This window comes from Lepisosteus oculatus, chromosome 4, assembly GCF_040954835.1.
Source record: "Lepisosteus oculatus isolate fLepOcu1 chromosome 4, fLepOcu1.hap2, whole genome shotgun sequence".
NCBI lineage: Eukaryota > Metazoa > Chordata > Actinopteri > Semionotiformes > Lepisosteidae > Lepisosteus > Lepisosteus oculatus.
In genome coordinates, this window is record NC_090699.1 from 42,033,434 (window position 1) to 42,059,040 (window position 25,607).

Genomic DNA, 25,607 nt, shown 5'->3' on the forward strand with positions numbered 1-25,607 from the left:
TTTCTACGTTACACTCATGAAAAATTAGATTAGTTGAACAAAATTCTATACCAAATGAGGTGCGTAAGCTGGGCTTCATGCAATAACACTGTTGTAAAAAGTTAGAGACTCAAAAATCTTTGAAGTAAAACAAGCTATACCAGTCCGATACAACAAGCAAATTTGAAAGGTTACTTAACCTAGAGGTGGCGATAGAGTTCCCCTTTTTTGCAGGCTCCCTCTAGCGTTCAGAAGATGCTCTGAATCCCGAAGTGCCACCGTGTCCTAGGTGTTGTGTGTGTCGACTGTTTACAGTGTATCCAGCTGAGGCTGTGTGTCAGTCTTGGGGTTTTCATTGTCTTTATTTTTTTAGTGGGTTAAGGTACCTTTATGAAACTTCCAATCTGGATCGCGGCGGCAACAATAGGAAGAAGATAGAGGAATTCTCTAGGTCTTCTCGGGAGAAACTGCTTCAGTCCAAAAACAAAATGTTCTCCAAATTCACCTCCATCCTCCAGCATGCAGTCGAGGCGGTGAGTGTGCACTTGATCAAGCCGTAAGGAGACGCAGACAGAACGGCTTGGGAGACAATTGAGATCGGAGAGAAATAGGCCTAATATATTAATGGTGTATAATGTCGCTAAACGAGAGCAGGGAATTGTTAAGGTTTTAGTATGTGCTTCCTTTTCTGTTATTTAATATGCATTTAAATGAGTTTTATGAACATATTTCCGTCTATTTCCTATAATCCTTTTAGTTGATGACAGGATGAATAATTTCCTGTTAGTAACCCTGTATCTAAATAGTAGGCCCGTTATGGTTCTAATACAAATTATAATGAATAGCAATAATTGCATTGCTTACATTTCAGCGAGGACAATTAGCCTTAATCAGCCTTAAGGAAATTTAGCACTAGACCTTTCTGTCATCAGGACTACAACATTTAGTAAGTGTATAGTCTGAATTTTTCGCAGTTCACAGTTTGTGAACCTTATATCTACTTTGCTGTAAAGACTAGTTTCTTCAGTGTTTAACATTTTTAATGTTACATTTTTAATGTTTAATGCACGTTATCCGTATTATATTTAATACATATATTTTAATTTGTTGCTTTATCAGTTAGCATTGCTTCGATTCGTGAAGCAGTTGTTTTGTTTTTTGTTTCAAACTGATACACGATGTTTGAAAAATAAGCCCTAGCTGCCAAAATAAATTATTTGACAAAAGTAGCTGAAGAGTTTTACTAGATGCGTGTGAAACTTGAAGTTTAATGCAATCTACGGCATTTTTGTTTCAGAATATAAAGAAAACAGACGATTGCATACAGTCCTGGAAGGCTGCCTGATTTCTCGGTCATGTTAATATGTTCATGGATTCCTAGTCTTGGTGTTGGTGAAACTCATTGTAATCTAACTTTACTTACAGCTGAACTCATTCTTAATTATATCCAACCTTTCGTCGAACAATTTTTTTAATAGTTGCGGCTGTTTAATAGCACGACATGGTTGTACATGTACATGAACTTGGTACCAGATGTAAGATTTCAGATCCCCTGCGCTTTAGATTTATTATAGTATAACCAGATGAAGTGTAATCAATAGGTCTATTAATTACAGTGTATCCTTATCATAGGAGTGTGACAAAGACGTAATTATTTGATGATAAATTAAGAGTTATTTAGAAAGTTGTGGTAGAATTTTAAAACAAGTTAAACCATAGATCCGCTTCTTGGAAATAATGCCCTAAAATAAGTTATGAAAAAAGTTCTGAGTGCAAAAACAGCTAAAACCAAGCAATTAATCAAATTAAGTATAAAAACCAGAAGGCACAGCTGCAGTTCCACAACAAAACTGGGAGATAGTGGAATAGTATATAATTTTTTAGAGAAATTATGATAATCTATCTTTAAGACAATAGAGTAGTGGCCTACTGAGTAGAGGACTGTGGATTCAGATCCCCATTAGGACACAACTACTGTACCCTTGAGCAAGGTACATAACTCAGATTGCTGAGTCCATTAAATGTGATCACAAAGTCTGTGCTGTATAAAAGACCCCCATTGTAAATGAGAATTGGTGTTTCCTACTACCAGTTGTGCGCAAAACGTGTTAAACACAAAGCCTGATACGGAGATCCAATAAAAAATATACTCTTGTCCTGTACTTTAAGTTTTGCTCTACAAAATTGTGTTTGTCTCAGGATTTTATTCTGCAAATTAAAAAATAAAACTATTGTTAGCTACCAATCAGAGGAAGAGGTTGATGAGATATGCCAGAGAATCCTTGAAATATGTGAAAAAATTACGTTGGCTATATTTTGCAAATGCTTCACTCATTTCTTTTGTGAAAAACAGTTTGTTGTGGCTGTTATGTTGATAACAGCACAGGAACACGTCTGGACAGCATGGGGACAGGTGGTGTGGGTCCTTCGCTTTTCCCTTGATTATTATGATAAAGGGCTGTGCTGTTGTAGAAAAAGCAAAAAGGTCTCAGTACATAATGCTTTTCTTCTCAGTCTTGTAAAGCAGTTAAGAAGAAAAGTTAATAGCTTTATTTTCTTTTTGAATGGGATATAAAATTGTTTGATTTATACTCAGTTTGTACAATGTACAACCTAACATTTTGTGGTGGAGATTAACTTGTAAGTTAGGTAGTTGTATGTTGACATTTTCTGAGAATTTATTAACTTGCCAGTGGAATTTATTTTCTGTTTTTTAGCCTTAAACATTACTATCAGGGATCAGGGATTATTCTTGCCTATGTGGGTACTGCAGTATGCAGGTTAGGCCTATATATTAAAGTTTACAGGTTGAATTAATCAACATGCACTTTCAAAATAAGCAGAGAGAGGGTTGGCTCGCAGTATGTACTGTGATATGCTTACATGACCTCATGATAGGCATTAATGTTGTCAGTACAAAGGTCAAGTTTGCGTTGTCCTATTGCTCCTATTCTGTGTCCCATGAAATTGCATTTGCAAACAAAAACTTTAAAGTTATGTGAAGTTATGAAAACAAATGTTAGATTGATAATTTCTAATAATAGATGTTAAACGAATTGTAGTGTGGGGTGCATGCACGTAGGACTGTTGCTCCCAAATATTTCTGTACACACATAGTACCCCTACAGAAATATATTGTAAATACTGAATGCAAAATATTCTAAGTAAAAAATGTTGGATATGCCTGGGGGCAGCATAGTAGCACACACAGTTAGCATTGCTGCCTCATAGCACTGGGGATCCGGATTCAGTTCCTGGGGTGCTATCTGCGTGGAGTTTGTATGTTTTCCCCATGTTCACATGTATTTCCTCCACGAGCTCAGGTTTTCAAAGACATACTGGTAGGCTAATTTAGCTTCTGGGAAAATTGGCCCTGATGTGAGTGTCTGCATGTTTGTGTCTGTCTGGCATCCCATCCAGGGTGTATCCTGCCTTGTGCCTGTTGCAGGCTGGGATAGGAGGCTCAGGCTCTCCCACAATCCTGTATTGGATAAAACAATTAGAAAATGGAAGGATGGATATGCCTTTGCCAAATGTTTTCCTCTTCTTTTCCCCTAAAGAATCTTTAAATTTAGACTCTGCTACTGTCACAAGTGCCACACTTACCTTTTCGAATTAATTAAAGCTGGTCCCTAAACTAGTGAATGTCTTTATAACCATATTAACTACAAAGGGAAATCATTAATTTATTGTATTTCTTTATCATTAACCTAACAAGATTCTAATTAAGTCTTCAGAATTCTATAGTTTATGTCCTTACTGATGACCATTTTGTAATTGTGTTAAAATTATTATTTTATATAATGAATGTAAGTATTCCTATGCTATTACCATTTAACACTTTGAAAACATGTGGTTCTAAAGAAGGACAACAGCCTTGTACAGTGCATGGCAAACCCCCTCCTTTGTGAATTTACGTCACACCCAGTGGAGACACCTGTTCACCCCAAGGTATAATGGAAATAGACTTAAGAATCATTCATCCCCTCTGCGATCTCATTCTTAAATAATGAAGGCATTATTTTATCTCCTGAAATATTTGTACCTCTTTGTTGGTGATGTGTGCTTTTGTTGTATTGTTGTGCTGGTCTCTGTCACAAAACATATTTCCCCAAGGGGATAATGGATTTAATAGAATTTTGTCAACTACAGGAATAACATTTGAGATTTTGGCTCATTTGTATAACATTGAAAATAACCACTCAACTGTCCTGTACAGTACAGGACTCTTTTCAGTGTTACACAAATGCTATAAAATACTATTTAGACCCTTACTGTTCTCTAGAGAACGGAACCAGACAGAAGACTGATAATTGTGTTTGGTCGATATTGACCTCTAAAAGCAAGTTATCTGCTTTGAAAGGAAATTTGATTGTTGTTTTTGTTTGTTTTGCAGCTGGCACCTTCCCTTCCATTGCAGGAGGATTTTGTGTATCATTGGAAAGCTATCACACACTACTACATAGAGACATCAGGTGGGGCATTTTGGTTTAAAGTACCAGTTCCCAATGACTTTTTTTATACAAAAGGTACTGAGAATTATAATGTAGTAAGAGGTGTCATAATAGGAAAGCATTGCAATTTGTTTCAAAACCACTGTTTTTATTGCTTTACCTGAATACCCTCAAGTTGTTCTTGATGTGTAAATCAAGATCAAATCAGGTAGAATAAAAGGCGTTAGGAGGCCACTGATCTTCAGTTTGTTACTGGATATTAGCTGTGGTGTGATATTGTTTTCCAAGAAAAGACTTGAGTTTTTCACTAATCTTAACTGTGGATCAACTTTAGTGAGTCCGTAAAGTTTCTTTGTAATGTCAGCAACTCTGTTTTTCAGACGACAAAGCCCCAGTGACAGATACAAACATCCCTTCACACCTGGAGCAGATGCTAGACATTTTGATTCAGGAGGAGAATGAGCGGGAGTTTGGAGAGACTGGCCCATGCATGGAGTATCTCCTCCACCACAAGATCCTTGAGACACTCTACACTCTGGGAAAAGCTGATGTAAGGAAAAAGTGACTTGTTAATTGGGGGTGTACTGTCCACTGTGTTTCATGTGTTTGGTAATATTAGATTGAAGTTTTATTTTAAGTGATGCAAACAAGCTCATTAGACTTAAGATTAGACCATTAGACTTAAAGGATGCAAGACATGAGCTCAAACCATAAGTGCATGAAAGGAAATATAACCAAATAATCATGAAGGAAATGCTTCAGTGGTCTTTTTGCATGAGCAATATTATATTTAAAGTCCTGTTTGTAATCAACTGCAGTACTCCGCACTAGTTGGCTTTGCATTGTACCAGAAAATAATTTAATCCACACCTTAAACCATCCAAACAAGAGCCATTAATATGATTGTAGTTAAGGATAATGTTTCTCTTATTTTAAGAGTTTAAGAATTATCAGGGCTTGGTAGTAATTTGTCTTGTTTAGAAATATTTGCTGTTTGAAGATCTACAAAAAAAAAACCTAAATCAGTACTTAAGACAAATCGACAACAAATAGAACAGAACTAGTACAGAACATGAAAAAGAAATCTCATATAGAGAAATGTTTACCATATTAAATAGAAGTGATACATCCAAATTGAATGTGATAAAGTGTGCTTAAATGTGCAAACTTGTTGCAGAACAATCATCTTACCTGTTGGATGGTTTCATCTGTCTTAAACCTTAATCTTATATAATACATCTATTAAGATAAAAAAAGTAGGATTCACATTATTTATGTATAAAAGTTCTATAAAAGAACACCCATGTGTGATACAGCTGTGCTTAATGTTAGGAAACTTAAAATTTGGATCATTCCAGAATGTTATTTTAAGGTGCATATGTTTGGACTGTTTTTAAAGACTTCAGTGCAGTTGTGTTGAATTATCAAGTTTATAGACCTGATAGGGGCAAGTCAGTCTTCTGCCTTGAGCGGTTTTTGTGTTTTGTAAAATGTAGACACACCTCCTGGAGATAATTGTTTTGAAGTCGAGCAGAAATCAGTTCAGCTCATGGAGTAACTGTATTGCTTTCATCTATTTTACAGTAATGAAATGGATGTCTATCAAGAGGTTGTTTTTGGCCTTTTTCCATCCTTGATACTATTTTCCTTTTTTCAGATTATAATTGTGCAACCATGCTGTGCAATTATTTTTAGTTTACAACAAAATTAGTTAACTAATTTTGGCTTCTTTAGCAACATGCAACACATATGCATTGTGTTTTCAGGAAAATTAGCAAAACAGCAATTCTTGGTCTGAGTATCTCATTCCTGAACAATGCTTCTTTTTCAGTGCCCTCCTGGAATGAAACAGCAGGTCTTGGGGTTCTATACCAAGCTATTAGGAAGGATTCGCCAACCTCTTCTTCCACATATAAACGTTCACAGACCTGTGCAGGTGAGCATGTATGAAAATCTAATTAACTTTTCTTAGATTTAAACAATGCTGGCAGTAAGCTAAGAACAATGTTGTCTAGACATTTTGCCTCCAGTGCATATTTTTAAGAGAACTGAGACACATTAGAAATAATCCTTTAAAGACAAATTCAACAAAAGAACACTTTAATGCTATAAACTACAGAAGATCGTGGTAGTTAACTGATGAGTGAAAGAAATTGATAAAGGTGAAAACTCCTTCATATAGCATAGGAAGCTAAGTTTTTTTTATTTTGAGAATGTTCCCAAAACTTTACACTAGAGTGACCAGGTACAGTACATGCTGCCTAACCATATTGTCAAAGCTAAAACCAGCTTCTTTTAAGAAGCACTTATAAGAGATCGTTAGATCCATCAGATGATAAAATCCAAACTATATAGATGGGCAGAATAATCTGGAAGAGAGAGGAGACCTTCTAGTGTCCTAATAACAAATCTCAACCTAACAAGATACGGCAATAGTAAATCACATGATACAAATTCATCAATAAATTAATCAAATTACCAAAAAACCTTCTAGGTCATAGTTGGAAGTACTCTTTATAACTTATTGCGAGGCATTTATTTTCTTTCTCCCCAGAAATTAGTCCGACTTTGTGGAGAAGTTCTTGCAGCCCCAACAGAAAATGAAGAAATACAGTTTCTGTGTATTGTGTGTGCAAAACTAAAGCAGGACCCCTATCTTGTCAATTTTTTCCTAGAGGTATGTATATTTAACCATTGTGATCAAGTGTCTGAGTACCAGTTTTTCAGTTTTTTTCACTTTATTCTCTAATGTCAACCTTGTTTGCCAGATTTGCCAAGATCCAGTACTCCATTGTTTATGCAGCAGGCAGGAAATGAGCCAAGCTGCAGAAAATTCCTGGGTAACTTGTGAGAAACATGTAGATGCATGATAAGAAAATAAAACACTATCTAGTGTGTGTATTGCTTGTTATTTGCACAGCATTAGCAACAGCTTGCAATTATAAAGCCCTGTCAATTCAGAACAATCCATTCTTCACTGAATGCATGACTTGTCAGCTGAATATGATACTTTTTGTTTAGTAATTCAGCTTTTCCAAGAATGATGCAGAGGTTTTGAAGATGAGAAGACAACATCATATCAACATATCAATAGGAAGTCAGACTCTCCCTCTTCTGAGTGCTAAGCACTGCTTTAATAAAATAATCACCAAATTTTAAGTTTTAATTCATATTTAATATATAAGGCTTTTTATTCCAGGAAATTTCAGAATAATGGATATTCTAGAAGTCCTTTTAATTCTGCTGTAAATAATTTGAAAAGTGCATCAGAAAATGGCCCCGAGTGGCATAACTGATAAAGGTGCTTATCCAAGAAGAGTCTAAGCTCTGTGATCACAGGTCCGAACTTGTCACTAGCTGACTGTGACTGGCAATTGGTTGAACACCACCCAGTGTAGGGTGGGATTAGTCAGCTAGGAATCCCCATGGTTTCCTAGACACTTATAGGCTTACAGTGCTGTCGGGGAGGGGTACACCTCTCCAGTCATCATTGAGCCTCCAGATAAATGCTGTGTAGCATGAGATGTGTTGAATGACGAGTGGCTTGAATGTTAAATTCTGTTTTTAAATGTATTGTGTCTTTTTCTGGAACATGAAAATATTTATGGTATGTTTCTTTAGGACTGTGTCTTGTTTATAAAATGTGCTTGTGTCGCAGAGTAGGTGACGATATGTTGGGATCTCTTTGCTTTGCTCTCCAGGAGCCTACATCCTAAAAGTGTGGTTTAAAATATTATTTTGTAATCATATCTTTATTTTGATGTTGCCTTATGGTTAATGCTGCAATACAGGACATGTTTTTCATGAAGTGCCATATTAGTGCTTAGGTAAAATAACTGCACCTTATAGTACTTTACGGTTACAAGCTATAGTAAAGCAGTGTTTTTATTTTTACTTTAGAAACCGCATACTTCAGTCCCTTTGCTTAATTGCAACCTACTCCAAACACATTTAAATCTCATCAGTTCCCTGCTCTCCATCCCACCCAGTTGAGTGATGCAATAGTTTTCCTGCAGGATAGTTTGGTTCACCATTTGTGTTGAATGCACTCGTTTGTGCTTGCACATAGTACATTAACCTTGGGCTGTGCTAGTATGGGCTTTGAAAACATTGAGTTGATTTTGTCATTAATCACCATTAACAGATTCATAATAGCTGTAGCAGTGGAAGGCATTTAATATCTGCCAGTAACCATCAAATGAAAAGGCACTTAGCTTCTTAATATTGTTGTTTTTAAAATATATCATGAAGTAAACAGAGATTTGAATGCAATTTTGAACAATGTAGCTGTTTTTTCAGTTTCTTCTTATGTCTGTCAACAGAACAAGTCAAAAGCATCTTTTGCCAGAGGGCCCGCATCCGAAAGCTTTTTGGGTAATCCCGAAAAAGCGAAAAATGCCTCCACTCCAGATACTGGTCAGCCTCTGGCTGCAGACAAGACGGGAGCAGAGAGCGCCAGAGAAACAGAACTTTCACAGCAGGCTGACGAGGTTTCTGTTTCACTGAACCAGCTCGGTATGTCTTCCGAGGGAGAGGCTGCAGCAAACCACTCCAGCCACAACTACAATCTGGTCAACTCCCTACTCAATCTCACCAAGAGTCCAGTGAGTGATTTGTAGATTTCTTGCCAAGTTTTTCGTTTGGTTCATGTTCATTGAAATGCACTTAAATGTCATCTTGGAAAAGAATGGTATTTCAGTATACTCACTCAATAGACTTGCAGCCTGAAGATTATTGTTAGTTTGCTGAGATATGTACAGAAGTCTCACAGTCTTAGATGTACTAATATATTTATTCATAAAATTCTAATATTCTGATTTATACTAAATATTTAAGTGCATATTAAAAATCAGGAGGTGTGGCTAAGAAGACATGATTAACAACCCACACAATGTTGGGTGTATTCGGCACTAACTCCTTTTACTGTGGTCTGTGCAGGATGGTCGGATAGTAGTGAAGGCTTGTGAAGGTCTTATGTTGTTAGTAAGCCTACCTGAACCTGCAGCTGCTAAGTGTCTGACTGAGAACACAGCCCTGTGTGAACTGCTGACAGAGAGACTGACTGTGTTCTACAGAGCTCTTCCACAGTCTATGGATCCCTTGGACATTGAGACTGTCGAATCAGTGAACTGGGGGTAAGTTCATCTGTGTTGTGATGTAGGACAGTGCCTCTCAAATTTCACAGCAATGCTTTTTGAGTCACATTGTGCAGTTCCAAAAAGCCTTAACTAGTCCTTCTCCTCAAACATGTATTTTTATCGGACTGATATCTAGAACTGAGGTGACAAACTCAATTGTGCAGTTTTCAAATATGTCCCCCTGAGAACATAATTTGATCTGTTTAGCTAACTAAGAAGTTACCGTTAATAATTATTAGACAGTTAAGATTTTGGGCTTCAGAATCACTGTATGTGCCAAGCTGCATTGACTTGGAGACCCTAGATTGCACCCATTAAAATTTAATCTATTCCCTCCCCCCTTAGAATTATAGTTGACATTAACAGTTTGATTATGTTTCAGTATAATCAGAGAAAACATTTCTTTTTGCATATTAGTACTTTTCAGACTAGTGAGCTGTTAAATCAGGGAAACAAAACAGCTTTTCCCTTAGTTGACTGTCACTGAACCAAAATAAATTAAAATGTTTTTTTTTGACAAAAAGTAGTCTACAATTGTTGTTGTTTTGTGGCTCTGCCATAGCAAGAGTGGAGGGAAAGATTGCAGGTGTTTTCTGTGTGTTTTAAGTTTTTGATTGCCAAAAGTTAATTGCATCAGCGGATAAGGGTAAGGATAAGGTTACTTTTGGCTGTGGCCTTTGGTCTAAATGTGAAATATCTGTTGCATTTGCAACAGGTGGTGACCAGAAATATCAGTTCTTTCTGTTTCATAATATACATAGTGCCTTGAGAAAGTATTCAGACCCTTCCTTTGGTGTCTTGTTTTTTAGAATTCTAAAATGATGCAACAGTTTTATTCAAAACCTGACTGCTGACACTGAAGACTTGTAAGAATAAGTTAAGTTATAGTAATTGCCACCAAAAACTAAGGAGAGAAACTGAAATATGTTGATTGCTGAGTATGCAGAGCCATGTTCTCAGCATTTGGTGGAAGCATCTGTGATAGAAATTACAGCCGCAAGTCTTTTTGTATAAGTCTCTAGCAGGTTTGCACATTGTGCCCGGCCTGTTGTCTAACAACTGATTTGTATGAGTGCAGTTGAATTCAACATCGACTTCGAGAAGGTTAACTGGCAAATACCACTCGTTAATGTTACATTTGAACATTTCTAGGGTGAAATGTCTTCTGCACAGCTTGTACTTATTCGATCGTACGTGGTCGATGGGACCAACATCAGTGACTATGCTTATTATCCATCTCTTGGCTAGTTGAATATCCCTTTGAAAAGGAAACACTTTGACTTTCTGCTGATTCGATCCTCTATTTTCTGTGCAACCTCTATGTTCTGAACAGCTAAATTCTTGACAGTGTGGTGTAGTTTAAAATGTATACCCGGGTATATAGTATATACAGTTTTATGCAAAAGTTTTGGCACCCCTGGCCAAATTACGTGTTTTGTTGATTTTCTAAGTAAAAAGAAGTTAACACAACCTCTGCAGCAAACAAACTTAAACTTGAAATGTTTCTGCAAATATTAATTCACAGTTACTATTTATTTGCTCAATTTAACAGTTTGAAAAAAATAAAACGGTAATGTGCAAAAGGTCAGGTACCCTTCCAGTTGATCCACTAGTGTTATTTTTTTGTAAGGTCTCAGAACTTAATTGACTCGTTAGGCCTTAATGTAAGTCAGGTGATGACAATTCCAGAGCTTTATAAATTCTCTGGCTCTTCGAACCTCTCAGGGTGTTGTGCTTACACTCAACAACCATGGGCTCCTCTAAGCAGCTGACCGAGGATCAGAAAATAAAGATGATTGACTCTTACAAAGCAGGGGATAGCTATAAAAAGATATCTAATCGCTTCCTGCTTGGAATTTCCGCTGTCCGAAATGTCATTAAGAAATGGAAGTTAAGGAGAGCTGTTTAAGTCAAGACGATCTGGAAAACCAAGAAAAATCTCCGATAGATTTGCTTGTAGACTGGTCAGGAATGCAAAGCAAAACCCCCATATCACTGCAAAGTACCTGCAAGAAGGTTTAGCTGGCACAGGAGTAGTGGTGCACTGGTCCACTGTGCAGCGTTGCTTGTACAATCATAATCTGCATGGAAGAGTCAATAGAAGGTAACATTACCTGCAATCTCATCATAAAAGTCAACATCTGAAGTATGCAACACAACACTTAGATAAGCCAGAAGTGTTTTGGAACCAAGTGCTGCGGTTTGATGAAGTAAAAATTGAACTCTTTGGCTACAATCACCAAAGGTACATTTAGATAAAAAACAGAGAAGCATTTGAAGAAAAGAACACCATGCCAACTGTCAAGCAGGGGGTGGATCTATTATGCTTTGGGGTTGTGTGGCAGCCAGTGGCACAGGAAATATTGTGCAGGTAGAGGGAAGAATGGATTCTACTATCAACAAATCCTGGAAGCTAATGTCCCACAGTCAGTGAAGAAACTAAAGCTGAAAAGAGGTTAGACGTTACAACCCAAAACATACCTCAAAATCAGCCATGAACTACTTCAAGAAATGAAAGATTAAGGTTTTGGAATGGCCTTCACAGTCCCCAGACTTGAATATTATTGAAAATCTGTGCGTAGATCTCAAACATGCAGTGCATGCAAGATAACCTAAGAGTATTTCTGGACTAGGAGCGTTCTGCAAGGAAGAGTGGGAAACAAATTCCTAAAACAAGAATAGAAAGAATGTTAGCTGTTTACAAGAAACACTTGGAGGCTGTGATTTCTGCCAAAGGGAGTGTTACTAAGTACTGACTGAAACTTTTGCATGTGCCAGATTTACTGTTTTATTTTTTTCAATCTGTTAAATTCAGCAAATAAATAGTAACTGTGCATTAAAATGATCAGAAATATGTCAAGTTTATGTTTGTTCGCTGCCGAGGTTGTGTTAACTTCTTTTCACTTAGAAAATCAACAAAGCATGTAATTTGGCCAGGGGTGTCAAAACTTTTGCATACAACTGTATAGTAAATATGTAGCATAGTTTATATAGTAAAGGATTAATGTTGTTAGGAGGCCATGTTTCTCATTTGCTTACAGTGACTAGTGAGCTGGAAGGGCCACTTTCACATTGCAGTTCATGCAAACTCTTGCTTTCAGCCATAGCAAGACCAGTGATTTTTCACTGGTTAACAATACAACAATGTAGTTGTAAGCAATACAGTACTTTCAAAAGGTTCTGGATTTTAGGCTTAATTTGAAATTTGTCAAATTATGCAATACTGTCAATAAATTTTTGGTACTGAGATTTAATAGCTGGTCTGAGAAATTGGAATTGCAGTTCCCCTTTAAATTAATTTTGTTCGTTTAAATAAATTTGTTTGCCATAGCAAAGGGTTTGAATATTTCTGTAATCTTGACTTTTCCATTGGACTTTTAAATTAATTATCTATTGTTTTTGTTTGCTTTGAATGTATGGAGCACTTTGTTTATATAGCAAATATTAATTGCAGCTTTAAAGTTTCATGACACATTAGTGTGACAAAATGCACTGCGCAAGGTTCTGAATAGTTTTGGAAGGCACTGCATTTCTGAAGCTGGTCAGAACAGGTCAGTACATTTACCTCTGCTATGGCATCTAGCCAAATCTGTAGACAGGGACAGTAATAAGTGTGAATGGTCTACTCTGTCAAATATTTCTGTCAAAGCAATTAAGAATTTGAACGACAAAACAAGCTCTTCTGATATCCTCTGTAGAAAACCCATTCTAGCTACTGAAGGTCAAACCACAGATTGAGAGACAAGTGTTTTATTGGGAATGATGTCCTTGACGGCTTCTTGCTCACAGAGAACTGAAACTAACAATTCTATGAGGATTTACATACAGAATCATGCAAATGTATTAATCTCCTTCGAGTAATATTGCAATCAATGTATTTTTTTGTCAAATTAACCTTTTTTATAAAAAACTGTAATGATCAAAACTGTCTGTGTGGAGGAAATTGAATGTCAGCACAACCTGTCAAGACTATATATACATTGAACTTTGTTGATGACATACTGTAAGAATTCACCAAGTCACTACTTGGTGGCAGCAGTTATTGCTGTCAGCTTTGCACATTCTGCACAATAGCTGTGGGATGATGGAATTGTCCATTCTTCCTGATAAAATTGTTCCTGGTTTGACAGGTTTGTTGGGGAATGCAATCATTGAGTGACTGCAATCGCCAAGTTTAACTATACAAGTAAATTTTCAGTTTGATTTTAGTCAGTATTTTAACTGTGCCACTCAAGGACATTCAATCTATTTTGTCAGACTGTTCTATGTTGACTTTGGCCTTCAGATCATTATACTGCTGCAATGTGAATTATTTTAACCCTTATTTTAGCAACTCAAGCAGATTTTCCTCAAGAATTCACCTGTCCTTTCACCAGCAGTTTTCCTTTAATCGTGACAAGTTTTGTGGAACCCTTGCTAATGATCTGCATCCGCAATAAAAACATGTTGCTGCCACACTCATTCTTGACAGTTGTGATGGTGCTGACTAGTTGATGTGCTATGCCAGGCTTTTGCCTGATTTATTTGCATTTAAATCAAAAGGTTAACCTTTTCTCTGATTTGATCATAAACCTTCTAACTCATGTCTGCAGTATACTGTATGTCATATGAGATTCTGTCTTTGTGTAAGGACTTAGATATTTTCAGTATATGAACAGTGACTCCTACTCAGGCATAAAGTCTTTCAAAATCACTGTTGCCTTCGCATTTGGCATCCGGCATTTGGCTGATCGGTTTATAAAGACAGCCAGATACACATTTCACTTCTTGATAATGAACTTTACTATATTCAAAATGATAAATTACCTTCTCAAGTTCTGGATCTCTGCTACTTAATCTCTGTTCTTTTTAAAGTTCCTTGGTCTCCATAATAGGATTTTTCATATCATTATGTAAGTTGTAGTTTGAAATTCAGTATTTGTTTGAGGAAACACGCAGTGTCGAGTTAAACTGCTTTGATCACACACACAGGCCATTAGACAGATTTTGTTGTTTTAAACAATTCTTTTCCCCTTGATTTGATTTGCAGTTGTCTTAATAAAGGGATTCAGTAGTTCAGTTCAGAATCTTTTAATTTTCTCAAGGTATCTAATTTATTAATATTCTATCAGCATGTTTTGTTTAATCATTTGGGTGTACATTGTGCATGTGTTTAATATGAAGTCTTTTTTTTAAGTTTCTCGATTAGATGGTTAACCAGTAATAAAATATGGAAACTCTGGGGGGGGGATACTTTTGCAAGGCCCCGTATTTCTGTCTTTTTGCCAAGACAACATTTTTGCTTAAGTGATCTATCTGTACCTTGAACAAAAGCAGTTCCATGAAATAGTCATGATTCCAAAAAACAAAATGTTTTTACCTTTGCTTTCAGTGGTAACTGCTGATATCTTAATTTTATCTGATATCCTAACTTAAGTTTAAAATAAACATTTGAGATCTAACTTTGCATGTTCCCCATCAGTCATGGTCACCTTTCATGCTTAATACAAAATTTCAATTATATCCTTTATGTTAGTGGAGGTAAACTCACAAACCTTAAGCATATAGTATTGCATTTTTAAGCTTACTGCATTGTACTCTGTTATAGTGTGGTTAGTGTTTTGAATTTAAATCATGTCATATTTAAAGTGAAGCAACATGATTGTTTTAAAAGAGTTGAAAAGTAATACCATGTCCAATGTTTATGACAGCTTGGATGCATACAATCTGAAAGAAGATGCTACAGCATTCCCTGGCAAGCGAGCTCTTATCTCTTTCTTGTCATGGCTGGATTACTGTGATCAGCTCATCAAAGAAGCACAAAAGGTATTTCTGTTCAACAAAATTGCTGTTTCTTTTCTGGCCGACCCTTTTGAAAACAGTGAAAATAAAAATAATCATACTGTCTACATACTATATTTCTGTACAATTACCAAATTGTACCAGTTCTTGCTTTCTGCCATAAGACTGTACAACTCATCCATTGTGTGTTTGGGCAAGGGCAACATTGACATTGACGTGTTTTTGAACTAAACATTGAACTCGCTGCTTAAATCTATTTTTTTTATATTTATGATGTGCATTGCAACTTTTTGTGTACTGTTCTGGTTTTTGTATATTCTATATTGTGAGCAACTATTTTTTAGTGCACTTCTCACTGACTGTACTGACGGTATTGCAGGTATTGTTGTATTATGTCATTACACTGTGCTGTGTTGACTGTGCTAATCTGTGGTTGCACTGCAATTTCCCTCATGGGATCAATAAAGTATCTATCAAATACTTGTATCATCTTAAAAACAACAGGAATAATGGATTGATTTTGTAATTGTGTTGAAGATTTGTTAATACAATCATTTGGATGATTGTGCTTTTTTATCATTTTAACTGCTTCTTTTCAATATTCAAGTTTTTTTATTACGTTAAGTTCCTGCAGTGGCTTCTCAAGTAGCCACAAGAGGGCCTCATGAGCCCGCTGAATTCTAGCACAAAAACACAAGTGAGCAAAGTCTCCACAAAAGTTCATTTGCAGCCAGGTTAGCAAAAATGTATTCACTTAATTGATTACTTAAGTGGAATGAAATCAGAGAATCCTGATATTTTAAGAACCAGGCTTCCCCACCATTGTACAGAATCCTTTAAACCACATCACAGACTCTTACACCATTCGTAAGAATCTCCCAAGTTCTGCACTGCTGCTTTTTTGCTAATGCTCATCTCATAGAATGTGCTTGTGTTATTGACGGTGATGTCAGGATAAGAAGTCATGTAGGTCTTATCTATGTTTTTTTTTTATTTCTAATCCACAGATGGCTGCTGTTAAGCTCGCAAGAGCGGTTCGTGAGAGATTCCTTGTTTCTGTCATGGAGCCCCAGTTAATGCAGACGTAAGTGCCCCATTCCAGAACACGGCAGCCACAAGGGACTCATGTAGCAGCAAAAAAGACATTTCATTTTCTCCTAAAATTGCTCTTATTAGGGCAAATCTGTTGGATTTCCTGCATTTGCAACCAAGTACATCCAAAATATCTTACTTTATCGACTTTATCAACTGTCTAAACAATTAAAAAACGAATCAAGTGACATTTCATTTAAATTTATAAAACTGGAGAACAATACTAATAGTTACTCCTTTGTAAGAACTCCGATCCCTATGAAATTTAAGATCTGGGTGCAGTGTAAATGCCTGTACTTAATGATATTTTTTTCTTTCTCTAATACATTAAAAATGAAACCTGAAATGAAAAAAAAATCTGTATGACAAACCTTATACAACTGTGCTTAATACATGATATATTACAAAATCGCAAAATGAGTAAAACAGTGGAACCCGTAGCGAACACAGGAATAGATTTTAATCTTAACGATGCTTACTGAGCAGGTGGCTCTTAAGAATGTGCTAAAAGGTGATTGGAGATATTTAAGCCCTGATGTCTGTATTCTGTTAAGCACTTCTGCCTTGTGCTGCATTGTGTACAATTTAGATGTTTTTCTCCAAAGGTCAGAGATTGGCATTTTGACATCCACGGCTCTTCTGAATCGCATAATTCGTCAGGTCACGTCAGAGGCTCTGCTGCAGGAGACTATTTACTTCATCCTGGGGGAGCAGAGAGAGCCCGAGACCCTACGTGACATCAACAGATACCCTCTGAGACATCGGCTCATTGAGCACTGTGACCACCTGTCAGACGAGGTGAGAAACTGACAGGCAGATTTTTTTTTCTTTGCCCATTTACTTACACTATTAAAAAGAAGAACCTGAGATGGTAAAAGAAAATGAATGCTATGATATCAGAAGAAAAGTCCTCATTCTTTCTTGTGGTATATTGAACTTCGTTGTAGGTTATATAAATAGCCTACTGGTGTTGGGAACAACGCGGGTTTGGTTGTCTTATGAAACACTTAGAATCTTTGGCTTGTTGTGTTTTTCTGTTTCACAGATCAGTATAATGACTCTACGAATGTTTGAACACCTTTTGCAAAAACCTAACGAGCACATAATCAGCAACCTAGTCCTGCGGAATTTAGAAGAAAGGAACTATGCCGAGTTTAAACCTCCATGTCAAGAGGACAAAGATGTTGTGGAAAACGGCCAGATACCTGGGGCAGTGTAAGAGCTTCTGCCTTGTTTCGTGCACTAATTTTTTTTTTTTCATTTTGTAGTTTGCATGTTCATCTGTTTTATGTTTTTTACTGTATATTTTAATTCTGTATTGCAAGCTTGGTTCAGTATCAAATGTTGGTTTTCACATGTGTTGTTGAGTAGTGTCATGAAGGCGATCTCTTGGTAAATGGAGACCCATGACAATTCAATCACTTTAAACAACAATAATAGCCCTTTCACAACTGGCAGCCCACTGAAACTAAGCAGGTATGAGTCTGGTCAGTACCTGGATGTGAGACCTCCTGGGAAAGGTTGCTGCTGGAAGAGGTGTTAGTGGGGCTAGTAGGTGGCACTCAACCTGTGGTCCATGTGGGTCCTAATGCCCCAGTATACTGACGGGGACACTATACTGTAAATAGGCGCCGTCCTTCAGATGAGACGTAAAACCAAGGTCCTAACTCTCTGTGGTCATTAAAAATCCTAGGGCGTTTCTCAAAAAGAGTAGGGGTGTAACCCCGTCGTCCTGGCCAAATTTCCCATTGGCCCTTACCAATCATGGCCTCCTAATAATCGCCATCTATGAATTGGCTTCATTGCTCTTCTCTCCTCCCCACTAATAGCTGATGTGTGGTGAGCGTTCTGGCACACTATGGCTGCTTTCGCATCATCCAGGTGGATGCTGCACATTGGTGGTGGTGGAGGGGAGTCCCCATTACCTGTAAAGCCTTTTGAGTGGAGTGTCCAGAAAAGCGCTATATAAGTGTAAGCAATTATTATTATTATTTCCTGCACAGAAATGGGGAAGATAATTTTTTCGTTTTTCTTTACATGTACTGCCTAACAGCGTATACAGTAAAGCTGTACACTTTTTATAAGTGTTGTAGCAATCATCATTTGTTCTGACTGTGCTTTCAGAGACCTGGAGGAAGATCCATTGTTCACAGACTTTTCCCCTGACAACAGGGTGTTGAGTGCCGATTGGCTGAGTGTTTCACCACCTCAGACGCCAGATCACACAAAGCCAGATGGCAAGACAGAGGTCCACAAGATAGTGAATAGGTACAGCTCCCAGCTACTTGAACTGTCTGTTGTGTAAACTACTTCCTTTGTTATAGAAAAATAATCCTATACCTTTTGTCCTGTCTGTAGTTTTCTCTGTTTAGTCCCCGATGAGGCCAAATCTTCATACCATGTGGAAGGCACAGGCTATGACACCTACCTCAGAGATGCCCACAGACAGGTGAAGATGTTTGTTTAATTCAAATTAAGTTAATATTGAATTGAGGATCTGTTTTGTTCATATATATGTGCATGTGTATATGTGATCACACACATATATGGAGAATCATATAGTATATAGTTAAAAAAAGATGTGCGCTGTATGCATTTATATATATATATTTGAATTAAACTAGAAACTAAATAGCCAGTGTACGTATTGTTTCACTGATTACATTGTTATTGTGCAAAGTAAGACTATATGCTGCTTTGTAACCAATGTACAATCCATGCAGGATATTCTCAATTTAAATATAATTGCGATGCAATTGTGAATTTGTCTTATTTCCTCAGTTTCGGGATTACTGTGCCATCTGTTTGAGATGGGATTGGCCAGGGACCCCAAAGCCTTTTGAAAAATGCAATTTGGATTCCAGATTCTTTGAAGGGCATTTCCTTAAAACTTTGTTTGATAGGATGGGACGAATCCTTGATCAGGTATGAAGCAATATTACAGTTAGTTGAATTAACTTGGAACTTGTGAAGCTTTAAGCTCCTTATGACAATAAACTCTTTAAAATGAGAAACGAGTGCTTTGGAAAGTTCTTAGTATTCAACTGTATTTGTCTTTTTAATTGTAGTTTATTAATTTGTTAAGCTTTGTAATGAAATTGTTGGCGTTTGTAGGACTTTGCACTTCCATTAAACATTAAATTATGTGTTACTTCTGCCTTTATCTCCTTATATGGATGTCGCTGTTTGTTTATGACTAAAATGGGGAATCTTTTTCCACTACATTAATATAATTTGTTGTGGGATCGTCTTGGAATGTTTTGATAAAACCCATTCTTAATTAATCATGGGATTTTTGTGCTTTCAGCCCTACGATGTGAATTTACAAGTTACGTCAGTGTTATCAAAACTGGCCTTATTTCCCCACCCTCATATCCACGAGTACCTCTTAGACCCATATGTCAACCTGGCTCCATGCTGCAGATCTCTCTTCTCTGTCATTGTCAGGGTAAGCACTTCAGATATAACGTACACCTCAACAATGAGAGCACACAAAATCTGTCACTGTTTTACCTGAATAGCACAATACAGGAATAAAATAAATCTTCCATATAAAGAATTTTGCATAACTCAGTTTGATATTGTTCTGTATTGTCAGGTGGTGGGTGATCTTATGTTAAGAATTCAACGCATCCCAGATTTTACTCCAAAACTTCTGCTGGTCAGAAAACGATTGCTGGGCTTGGAACCTGAAGGTCCAAGGTAAATTCAATCCAAGATATTTTATCAATAACATTAAAGTATGTTTTCTGACTGGATGAACCAGTTAATCAGTTTGGGTTTGTAACTCTTACAAAAGCAACTGTGACCAAAAGAGCAGACTTGCTCAGAGGCAGCTAAGTTGAGTGGGCCTGAGTCGGCTTAGTGCTTAACAGCGGACCCACTGGGTTGCCTGTTAACTCATTAAATATTCTTTAATCCAATGGAGATGAAATGGCAGGTGTTTTTGGTTGGACATCTTCTTAATTAAAGCAACACCAGTTCCTTGCATAAGATCCATGACAACTGTTTCAGTCCTCCATTGGATGACCTCCTAGCCACAGGCTCTCTGTAAAAATAACAGATGGCTCAAACTTATGCAAAATAAGCCAAATACAGGGCTTTCTGTACTTCCTCCTCCAGCTCTACAGCTGGTAAAAGGGTCATAGTAGTGAACCGAGTCAAATTGCTTACAAAACGAACATTGGGTCATTTCTGAATTTAAAGATTAAGTATATCAAAAGTCTTTCTGTAGCAGTAACTGACAAAACTGGCAAAATATGTTTCTAAAATCTAAAGTGAACAATATGAGTCAGTATGTGAAACTATTGTACTTACTGTTTATCATATTTATAATGATAAATGTGTACTATACTTCTTTCTGAATAATTCTTAATTTGTAGTTACCTTTTTAGAAAATTGACAGAATGTAATTTGTTTCCTTCTTTGAAGTTACAATTTTTTTTTATTTGTACAGCTCTGTAATTTGTGGTGTTCTTTACATTAAAGATTAACACTGGGTTATGTTTCTGTCCCTTTTTTCAGCATTGACCACATGACTTTACTGGAAGGAGTGATTGTGCTGGAGGAGTTCTGCAAAGAATTAGCTGCCATAGCGTTTGTGAAATTTCATGCCTCCACTACACCGTAACAGAAGTTCATGGTGCGCCTTGTGTTCCAAACTCTAAACCTGACATTTTGTGAGAGCTCAGTAGATGTGAAGACATTGGTAGCCACAGAGGCAAAAATCCATCCTCTCTCATCACTTGAAGTCATGACAGGCATCCAGTCTGAACTTTGCATCAGTGCAAGGTCACCTAATTGCAAAGGTTTCAGACTTTGGAAGTGCACAACAAATACTTTTAGCATCAGGTCTTGCTGGGAAATGGTGGGCTTTATCAGTTGCATCTAGTTCAATGAATAGTCATTGCTCTTAAAGTTAACAGGACAAAGAAGGGAACTGTTTTATTAATATAGAAAAAACTATGAGTTCACAAGTGAATGGACAGTTTTTACTCCATGTGCTTTTAAATCAAGCAGCAAAATAACTCAGTGTTTTTATTTCTAAGTAGACAGCACTGTTGTGTCTCTGGTTTCATGTTAGAATCATGTTTCCAAAATAAATCCAGGACCTGCAAGCAAAAAATGCCTTAGTGTACAACACTGCCTTTGTATCCTAAATCCAGGAGGTTCTTTTTGTGGTCAGGTTCTGCCTTGGCCTGCAATTTAAATTAGGAGTCTCCAAGTACAATTAATGGCTTATTAAACCACCTGAAAAGAAAACTATAGGAGCGCGTTGCAATATGGTCTCAAAATGTGAGGAACAAATATACAGGCTGATCAAGATGATATAACTTCTAAAGTAAAAATTAATTTTGGAGCACAAATGCCTGTTTACACTGGCCTTCCTTTAAATTAACAGATTGCAGTGCCTTGAGACAAATGTACTTATTGAAGAACACAATTTTAATTTTTGGGTTGAACTTGTAGGTACTCTCTATATCCAAATTCAAATCACAGGAACCACAATGATTAGGTTTGCATTGCAAATTTATTCACAGTGTTGCCCAGTTACCACTAAAATACACATTAAGTCTAGTATATTTTTCTGCAGTCGTTTGCACTTTTTATTCTTGTTATCCCTAGTCCATAACAGCAAAAGAAAATTGTAAAAGAACTAGTTGTTCCGTTCATTTTGGTTTAAAAATATGTGGCTGTGAAACAGTGTTTTACAGAAGATATTGTTTTGTTTTTTTGACTGAGTGCTTCATTAAACCTTTCTATTGTTTGTGCCTTGGATGTGGGCATAATTAAAGTGTTTCACTCATAGTGTTTTGTTTCTTTGGTAACCACAAAAATGTTTTATTTATGATTGAACAGATATCCACTTGTTGAACAAAACCAATACAGCTTAAATGTTTAGGTGCACCTGACATTCTGCTTGTTGAGAAGATGGTCAGTAATACAGGAATGAATTACCTTTACTACATTTTTCACCAGACGTGTTGAATATTGTTTGTTTTTTAATTTAGCTTTGTTACCTGTTTTAATGGATTTTACCAGCAACTGTGTTTTTATTAACAGAATCTTTTAACAGAAAGACAAGACTGTTCAGAATGGCGTTTTCTCTGACATTCAAACATCTGCGACTCGAGGAGATATTATGATGTTGTGCTGTTGGTAAAAGGAAGAGTGTTTTAACACATGCATCATAAAATAATTTTAACTGGTCATCCCATAAAAGTGCTAATTTGACACAAAGATGGACCCCAGTAGAACAGCCTTTGCCATGTGGACTCCTGGGTTTATAAGTGACTAACTACCCTGGGTTTCTGAACAGCAGTGCATTATGGGCAGTGTGACTGGTGTTGGATGGACATGAGGCAGCCAGGATAACCTCTGCTTGCCACACAACAGTAAGCTGTCAGGTGTCTGTAAGCTTGTGGTGCAAAAGTACTGCAGCAAGTCCTCAACCAGTATTAACTTATTTTTTTGCACTTCAGACTTGTGGGATGTCGAAATGGTGTTTCTAACAGGTTGAGAGGAGAGTGTTCTAAGTTGTCACGAACCTGTCTCCCATACTAGTATTGGTGAGCTACACTGATTTCCTTACATTCTGCAGTTTCCCATGACAGTATACAGAGCAAGCAATTGGCCATACCAAATTAAAGACATGAATTGTTAAAAATAGTATTATTTTCTTCATGCTACGCTCAATTTATGGGTGATTTAATTTAAAATAATTTAAATCGGGGTTGTCGGACATGAATAAATGCACATTCCATTTGTTGTGAATATATGTATTTTTATCTGGTATGAGTTCAGTACTGAGTCCAGTAGTAGAAATGGTTTTAAACCTGCTCTTTGTGGGTATGTGGATTACTATATGGTGTACAGTGAATGAGATTTTTTTTCCTGTATGAGAATGCAAGAGTTTTTTTTTAACTTTGAGCAATTTATGCAAGCTTATGTGTTTTAATAATGTATATTAATTCCAGCATATTGTTTAAACCGTGTTTCATACTCCAAACATGTAATTGTTCTGTGTTTGTTTCTAGAACACTGTATTCTTTTCATAAACCAAATATTTAGCAAGGGGTGCAACTTACTGAAGTGACATCATTGTTAAAGCCAGAATTTTGTTTTAAGTCATATGCACTTTTATACCAACAGATGCAATGTATAACCTGGACTTGTGTATATATATGTAAAAAAAACATTAGGAGCAAAGCCTGTGGTGACAGTTTTCCTAATTTAAAGTATTGTAAATGCATGCACACACATTTCACAAGGCTTAATTTATTAAACAAAGAGATGCATACTTTTCTGGGAGTGTTTTGCCTAAGTTGATCTGAACCTTTTTGCAGTGTATTTGGTATAGCTCATGGTTCAATAGAAATTCTTATATAACTTATGCCTTACTTGAGTAGTGCTCCAAAATGTTTTTGTCAATTTTAAAAATAGGAAACTAAGTCTCCTGAGACTAATTGTATGTTAAAATGTCTTCAGAAAGTATTTTTGGATGATTTCCCAGATATATAGGCATCCAATTGTGCATTACATTATTGTTGAAAATTTATTTTTCAAAAATCAAAATTCACTGCAAATTATAATAATCTAGTTCTCCATCAAATTTAGTTATAGAACAACAGTTGTTGACATGTTTAATTAAATATTTAAGTATGCCCATCCCTTGTATATTGCAAGGGAATTGCAGTACAGTATGTATTTGTATAAGCAAAATGGGAGTTACTTTACTGCTGTGATATTTTTTTAGTCAACACTGGAGAATAATTTTTTAATTTTTAAAATCTTCCCAGAATTCCTATAAATTTTATATTGCAGTACATGTCCCACCAACAAATAAGAACCCTGAGCGTTTTTGGCTCTTTCTGCATTTTACGGGAAAATGGTTTTGTTCAATTCAAATTATGTGCTATTTAACAATTTTGATATAGATTTCAGTTTTGTTAGGACATCACACGACTTCACACCGTCACAGAAATACTGCAAGGTATAATGAACAATAACTGAAATATTCACCACACATTTTGGATAATAAATTATGTTTCTAGTAAGTTCCTGTGAAACTTTTGTCTTCCTTGTGCACACTGTAAAATATTGCATTGGCACCTTATATTGTGATGTCTATGTCTGGACATGTTAAACCATAATAATAGATAATGTGCTTTCCCTTGTATGTATGAAAAACAATGTTATTTACGATGCTTGCTTCACACAGTTGCCATTGTAAATGATCACTTTATTAATCATCCTCAGATACATTAAAGACTGCATTCTTGATTTCTTAGTTTGCTTTGTCACTGAAATATTGTTTTAACTGTTTTCTGACCAAGGAAAGTGGATAGTGAGCCACAGGGCAACATGTGACTACTAAAATTGATTTAAAAAAGTATAGTTTGACATTGACATTGTGTCAATACTTTAGACACCAAACTTTTTAAATACTTTTTGGTATCCATCTCCATTAGTGGTGCTCATTAAAATTGTTTAATAAGACATTTTGAAAAACATCATTTAGAGCTACAGAAATAGTTCCTTATTAGTTCATGCCCAAGAATATAAGATAGCTACACCCTGAGGTGAATGAGTATTCTGTTAACACAGAACACCTATTGCTGCCAAATAAATTTAAATTTATTACACATCCTTTTGAGAGATGAAAGGTAGAATTATGTACACATTTGCACATCACTTAAGCCCTCTGATATGCTATTGTGTTGTACACATAATGGTTATTTGACATTAATCAAATATAAAAACTATATTTCATCTGATAATCCAATTTAACAAGCCTCATTTACAATGACAGCCTTGAGAGTACTGTTGTATACAGCACAGCAGCATCCCAGCTGGGGTTTGAGCCCATTGTCGTGGCTTGGGTTTGCCTGGCCGCCTCTGGAACTGACTCACTCTTGATTTTCTGATGAGGCTTAATAAAATTAAATTTTAAAGGAACAATGTTTCTGCTAATGTACAAGCTGATGCTTCTGTGCAGCACAACAATGACTCCACACATGTGGCCAGTACACTCAAGGAGTTTATAAGGAGAAACAAAAGATTTGCCATTAGTTCACATGTAAAAGAAACAATTCAAGCACACCCCAAAAACAGGCAAGAACCCATGGGATCCATCCCCAGACGTACCAAATACTAACACAAG

General features: G+C 36.5%; 1 protein-coding gene across 2 annotated transcripts; it reads left to right on the top strand.

Annotated features, from left to right (window-relative positions):
• Positions 1 to 369: 369 nt before the first annotated feature.
• fhip2a (FHF complex subunit HOOK interacting protein 2) lies at positions 370 to 24,727 on the top strand. Of its 2 annotated transcripts, XM_015347870.2 has the most exons (18): positions 370 to 512; positions 4,376 to 4,454; positions 4,814 to 4,983; positions 6,265 to 6,369; positions 6,988 to 7,110; positions 7,202 to 7,273; positions 8,756 to 9,037; positions 9,372 to 9,568; positions 15,262 to 15,376; positions 16,360 to 16,436; positions 17,050 to 17,242; positions 17,490 to 17,659; positions 18,569 to 18,712; positions 18,803 to 18,893; positions 19,226 to 19,369; positions 19,752 to 19,892; positions 20,043 to 20,146; positions 20,969 to 24,727. In XM_015347870.2, the coding sequence occupies exons 1-18, from the start codon at positions 468 to 470 to the stop codon at positions 21,072 to 21,074; spliced, it is 2,358 nt and encodes a 785-aa protein (XP_015203356.1). In that variant the 5' UTR covers positions 370 to 467; the 3' UTR covers positions 21,075 to 24,727. The 2 variants fall into 2 exon arrangements, with proteins under 2 accessions (XP_015203356.1, XP_006630949.1); XM_006630886.3 differs by lacking the exon at positions 7,202 to 7,273.
• The last annotated feature ends 880 nt before the right edge of the window (positions 24,728 to 25,607 follow it).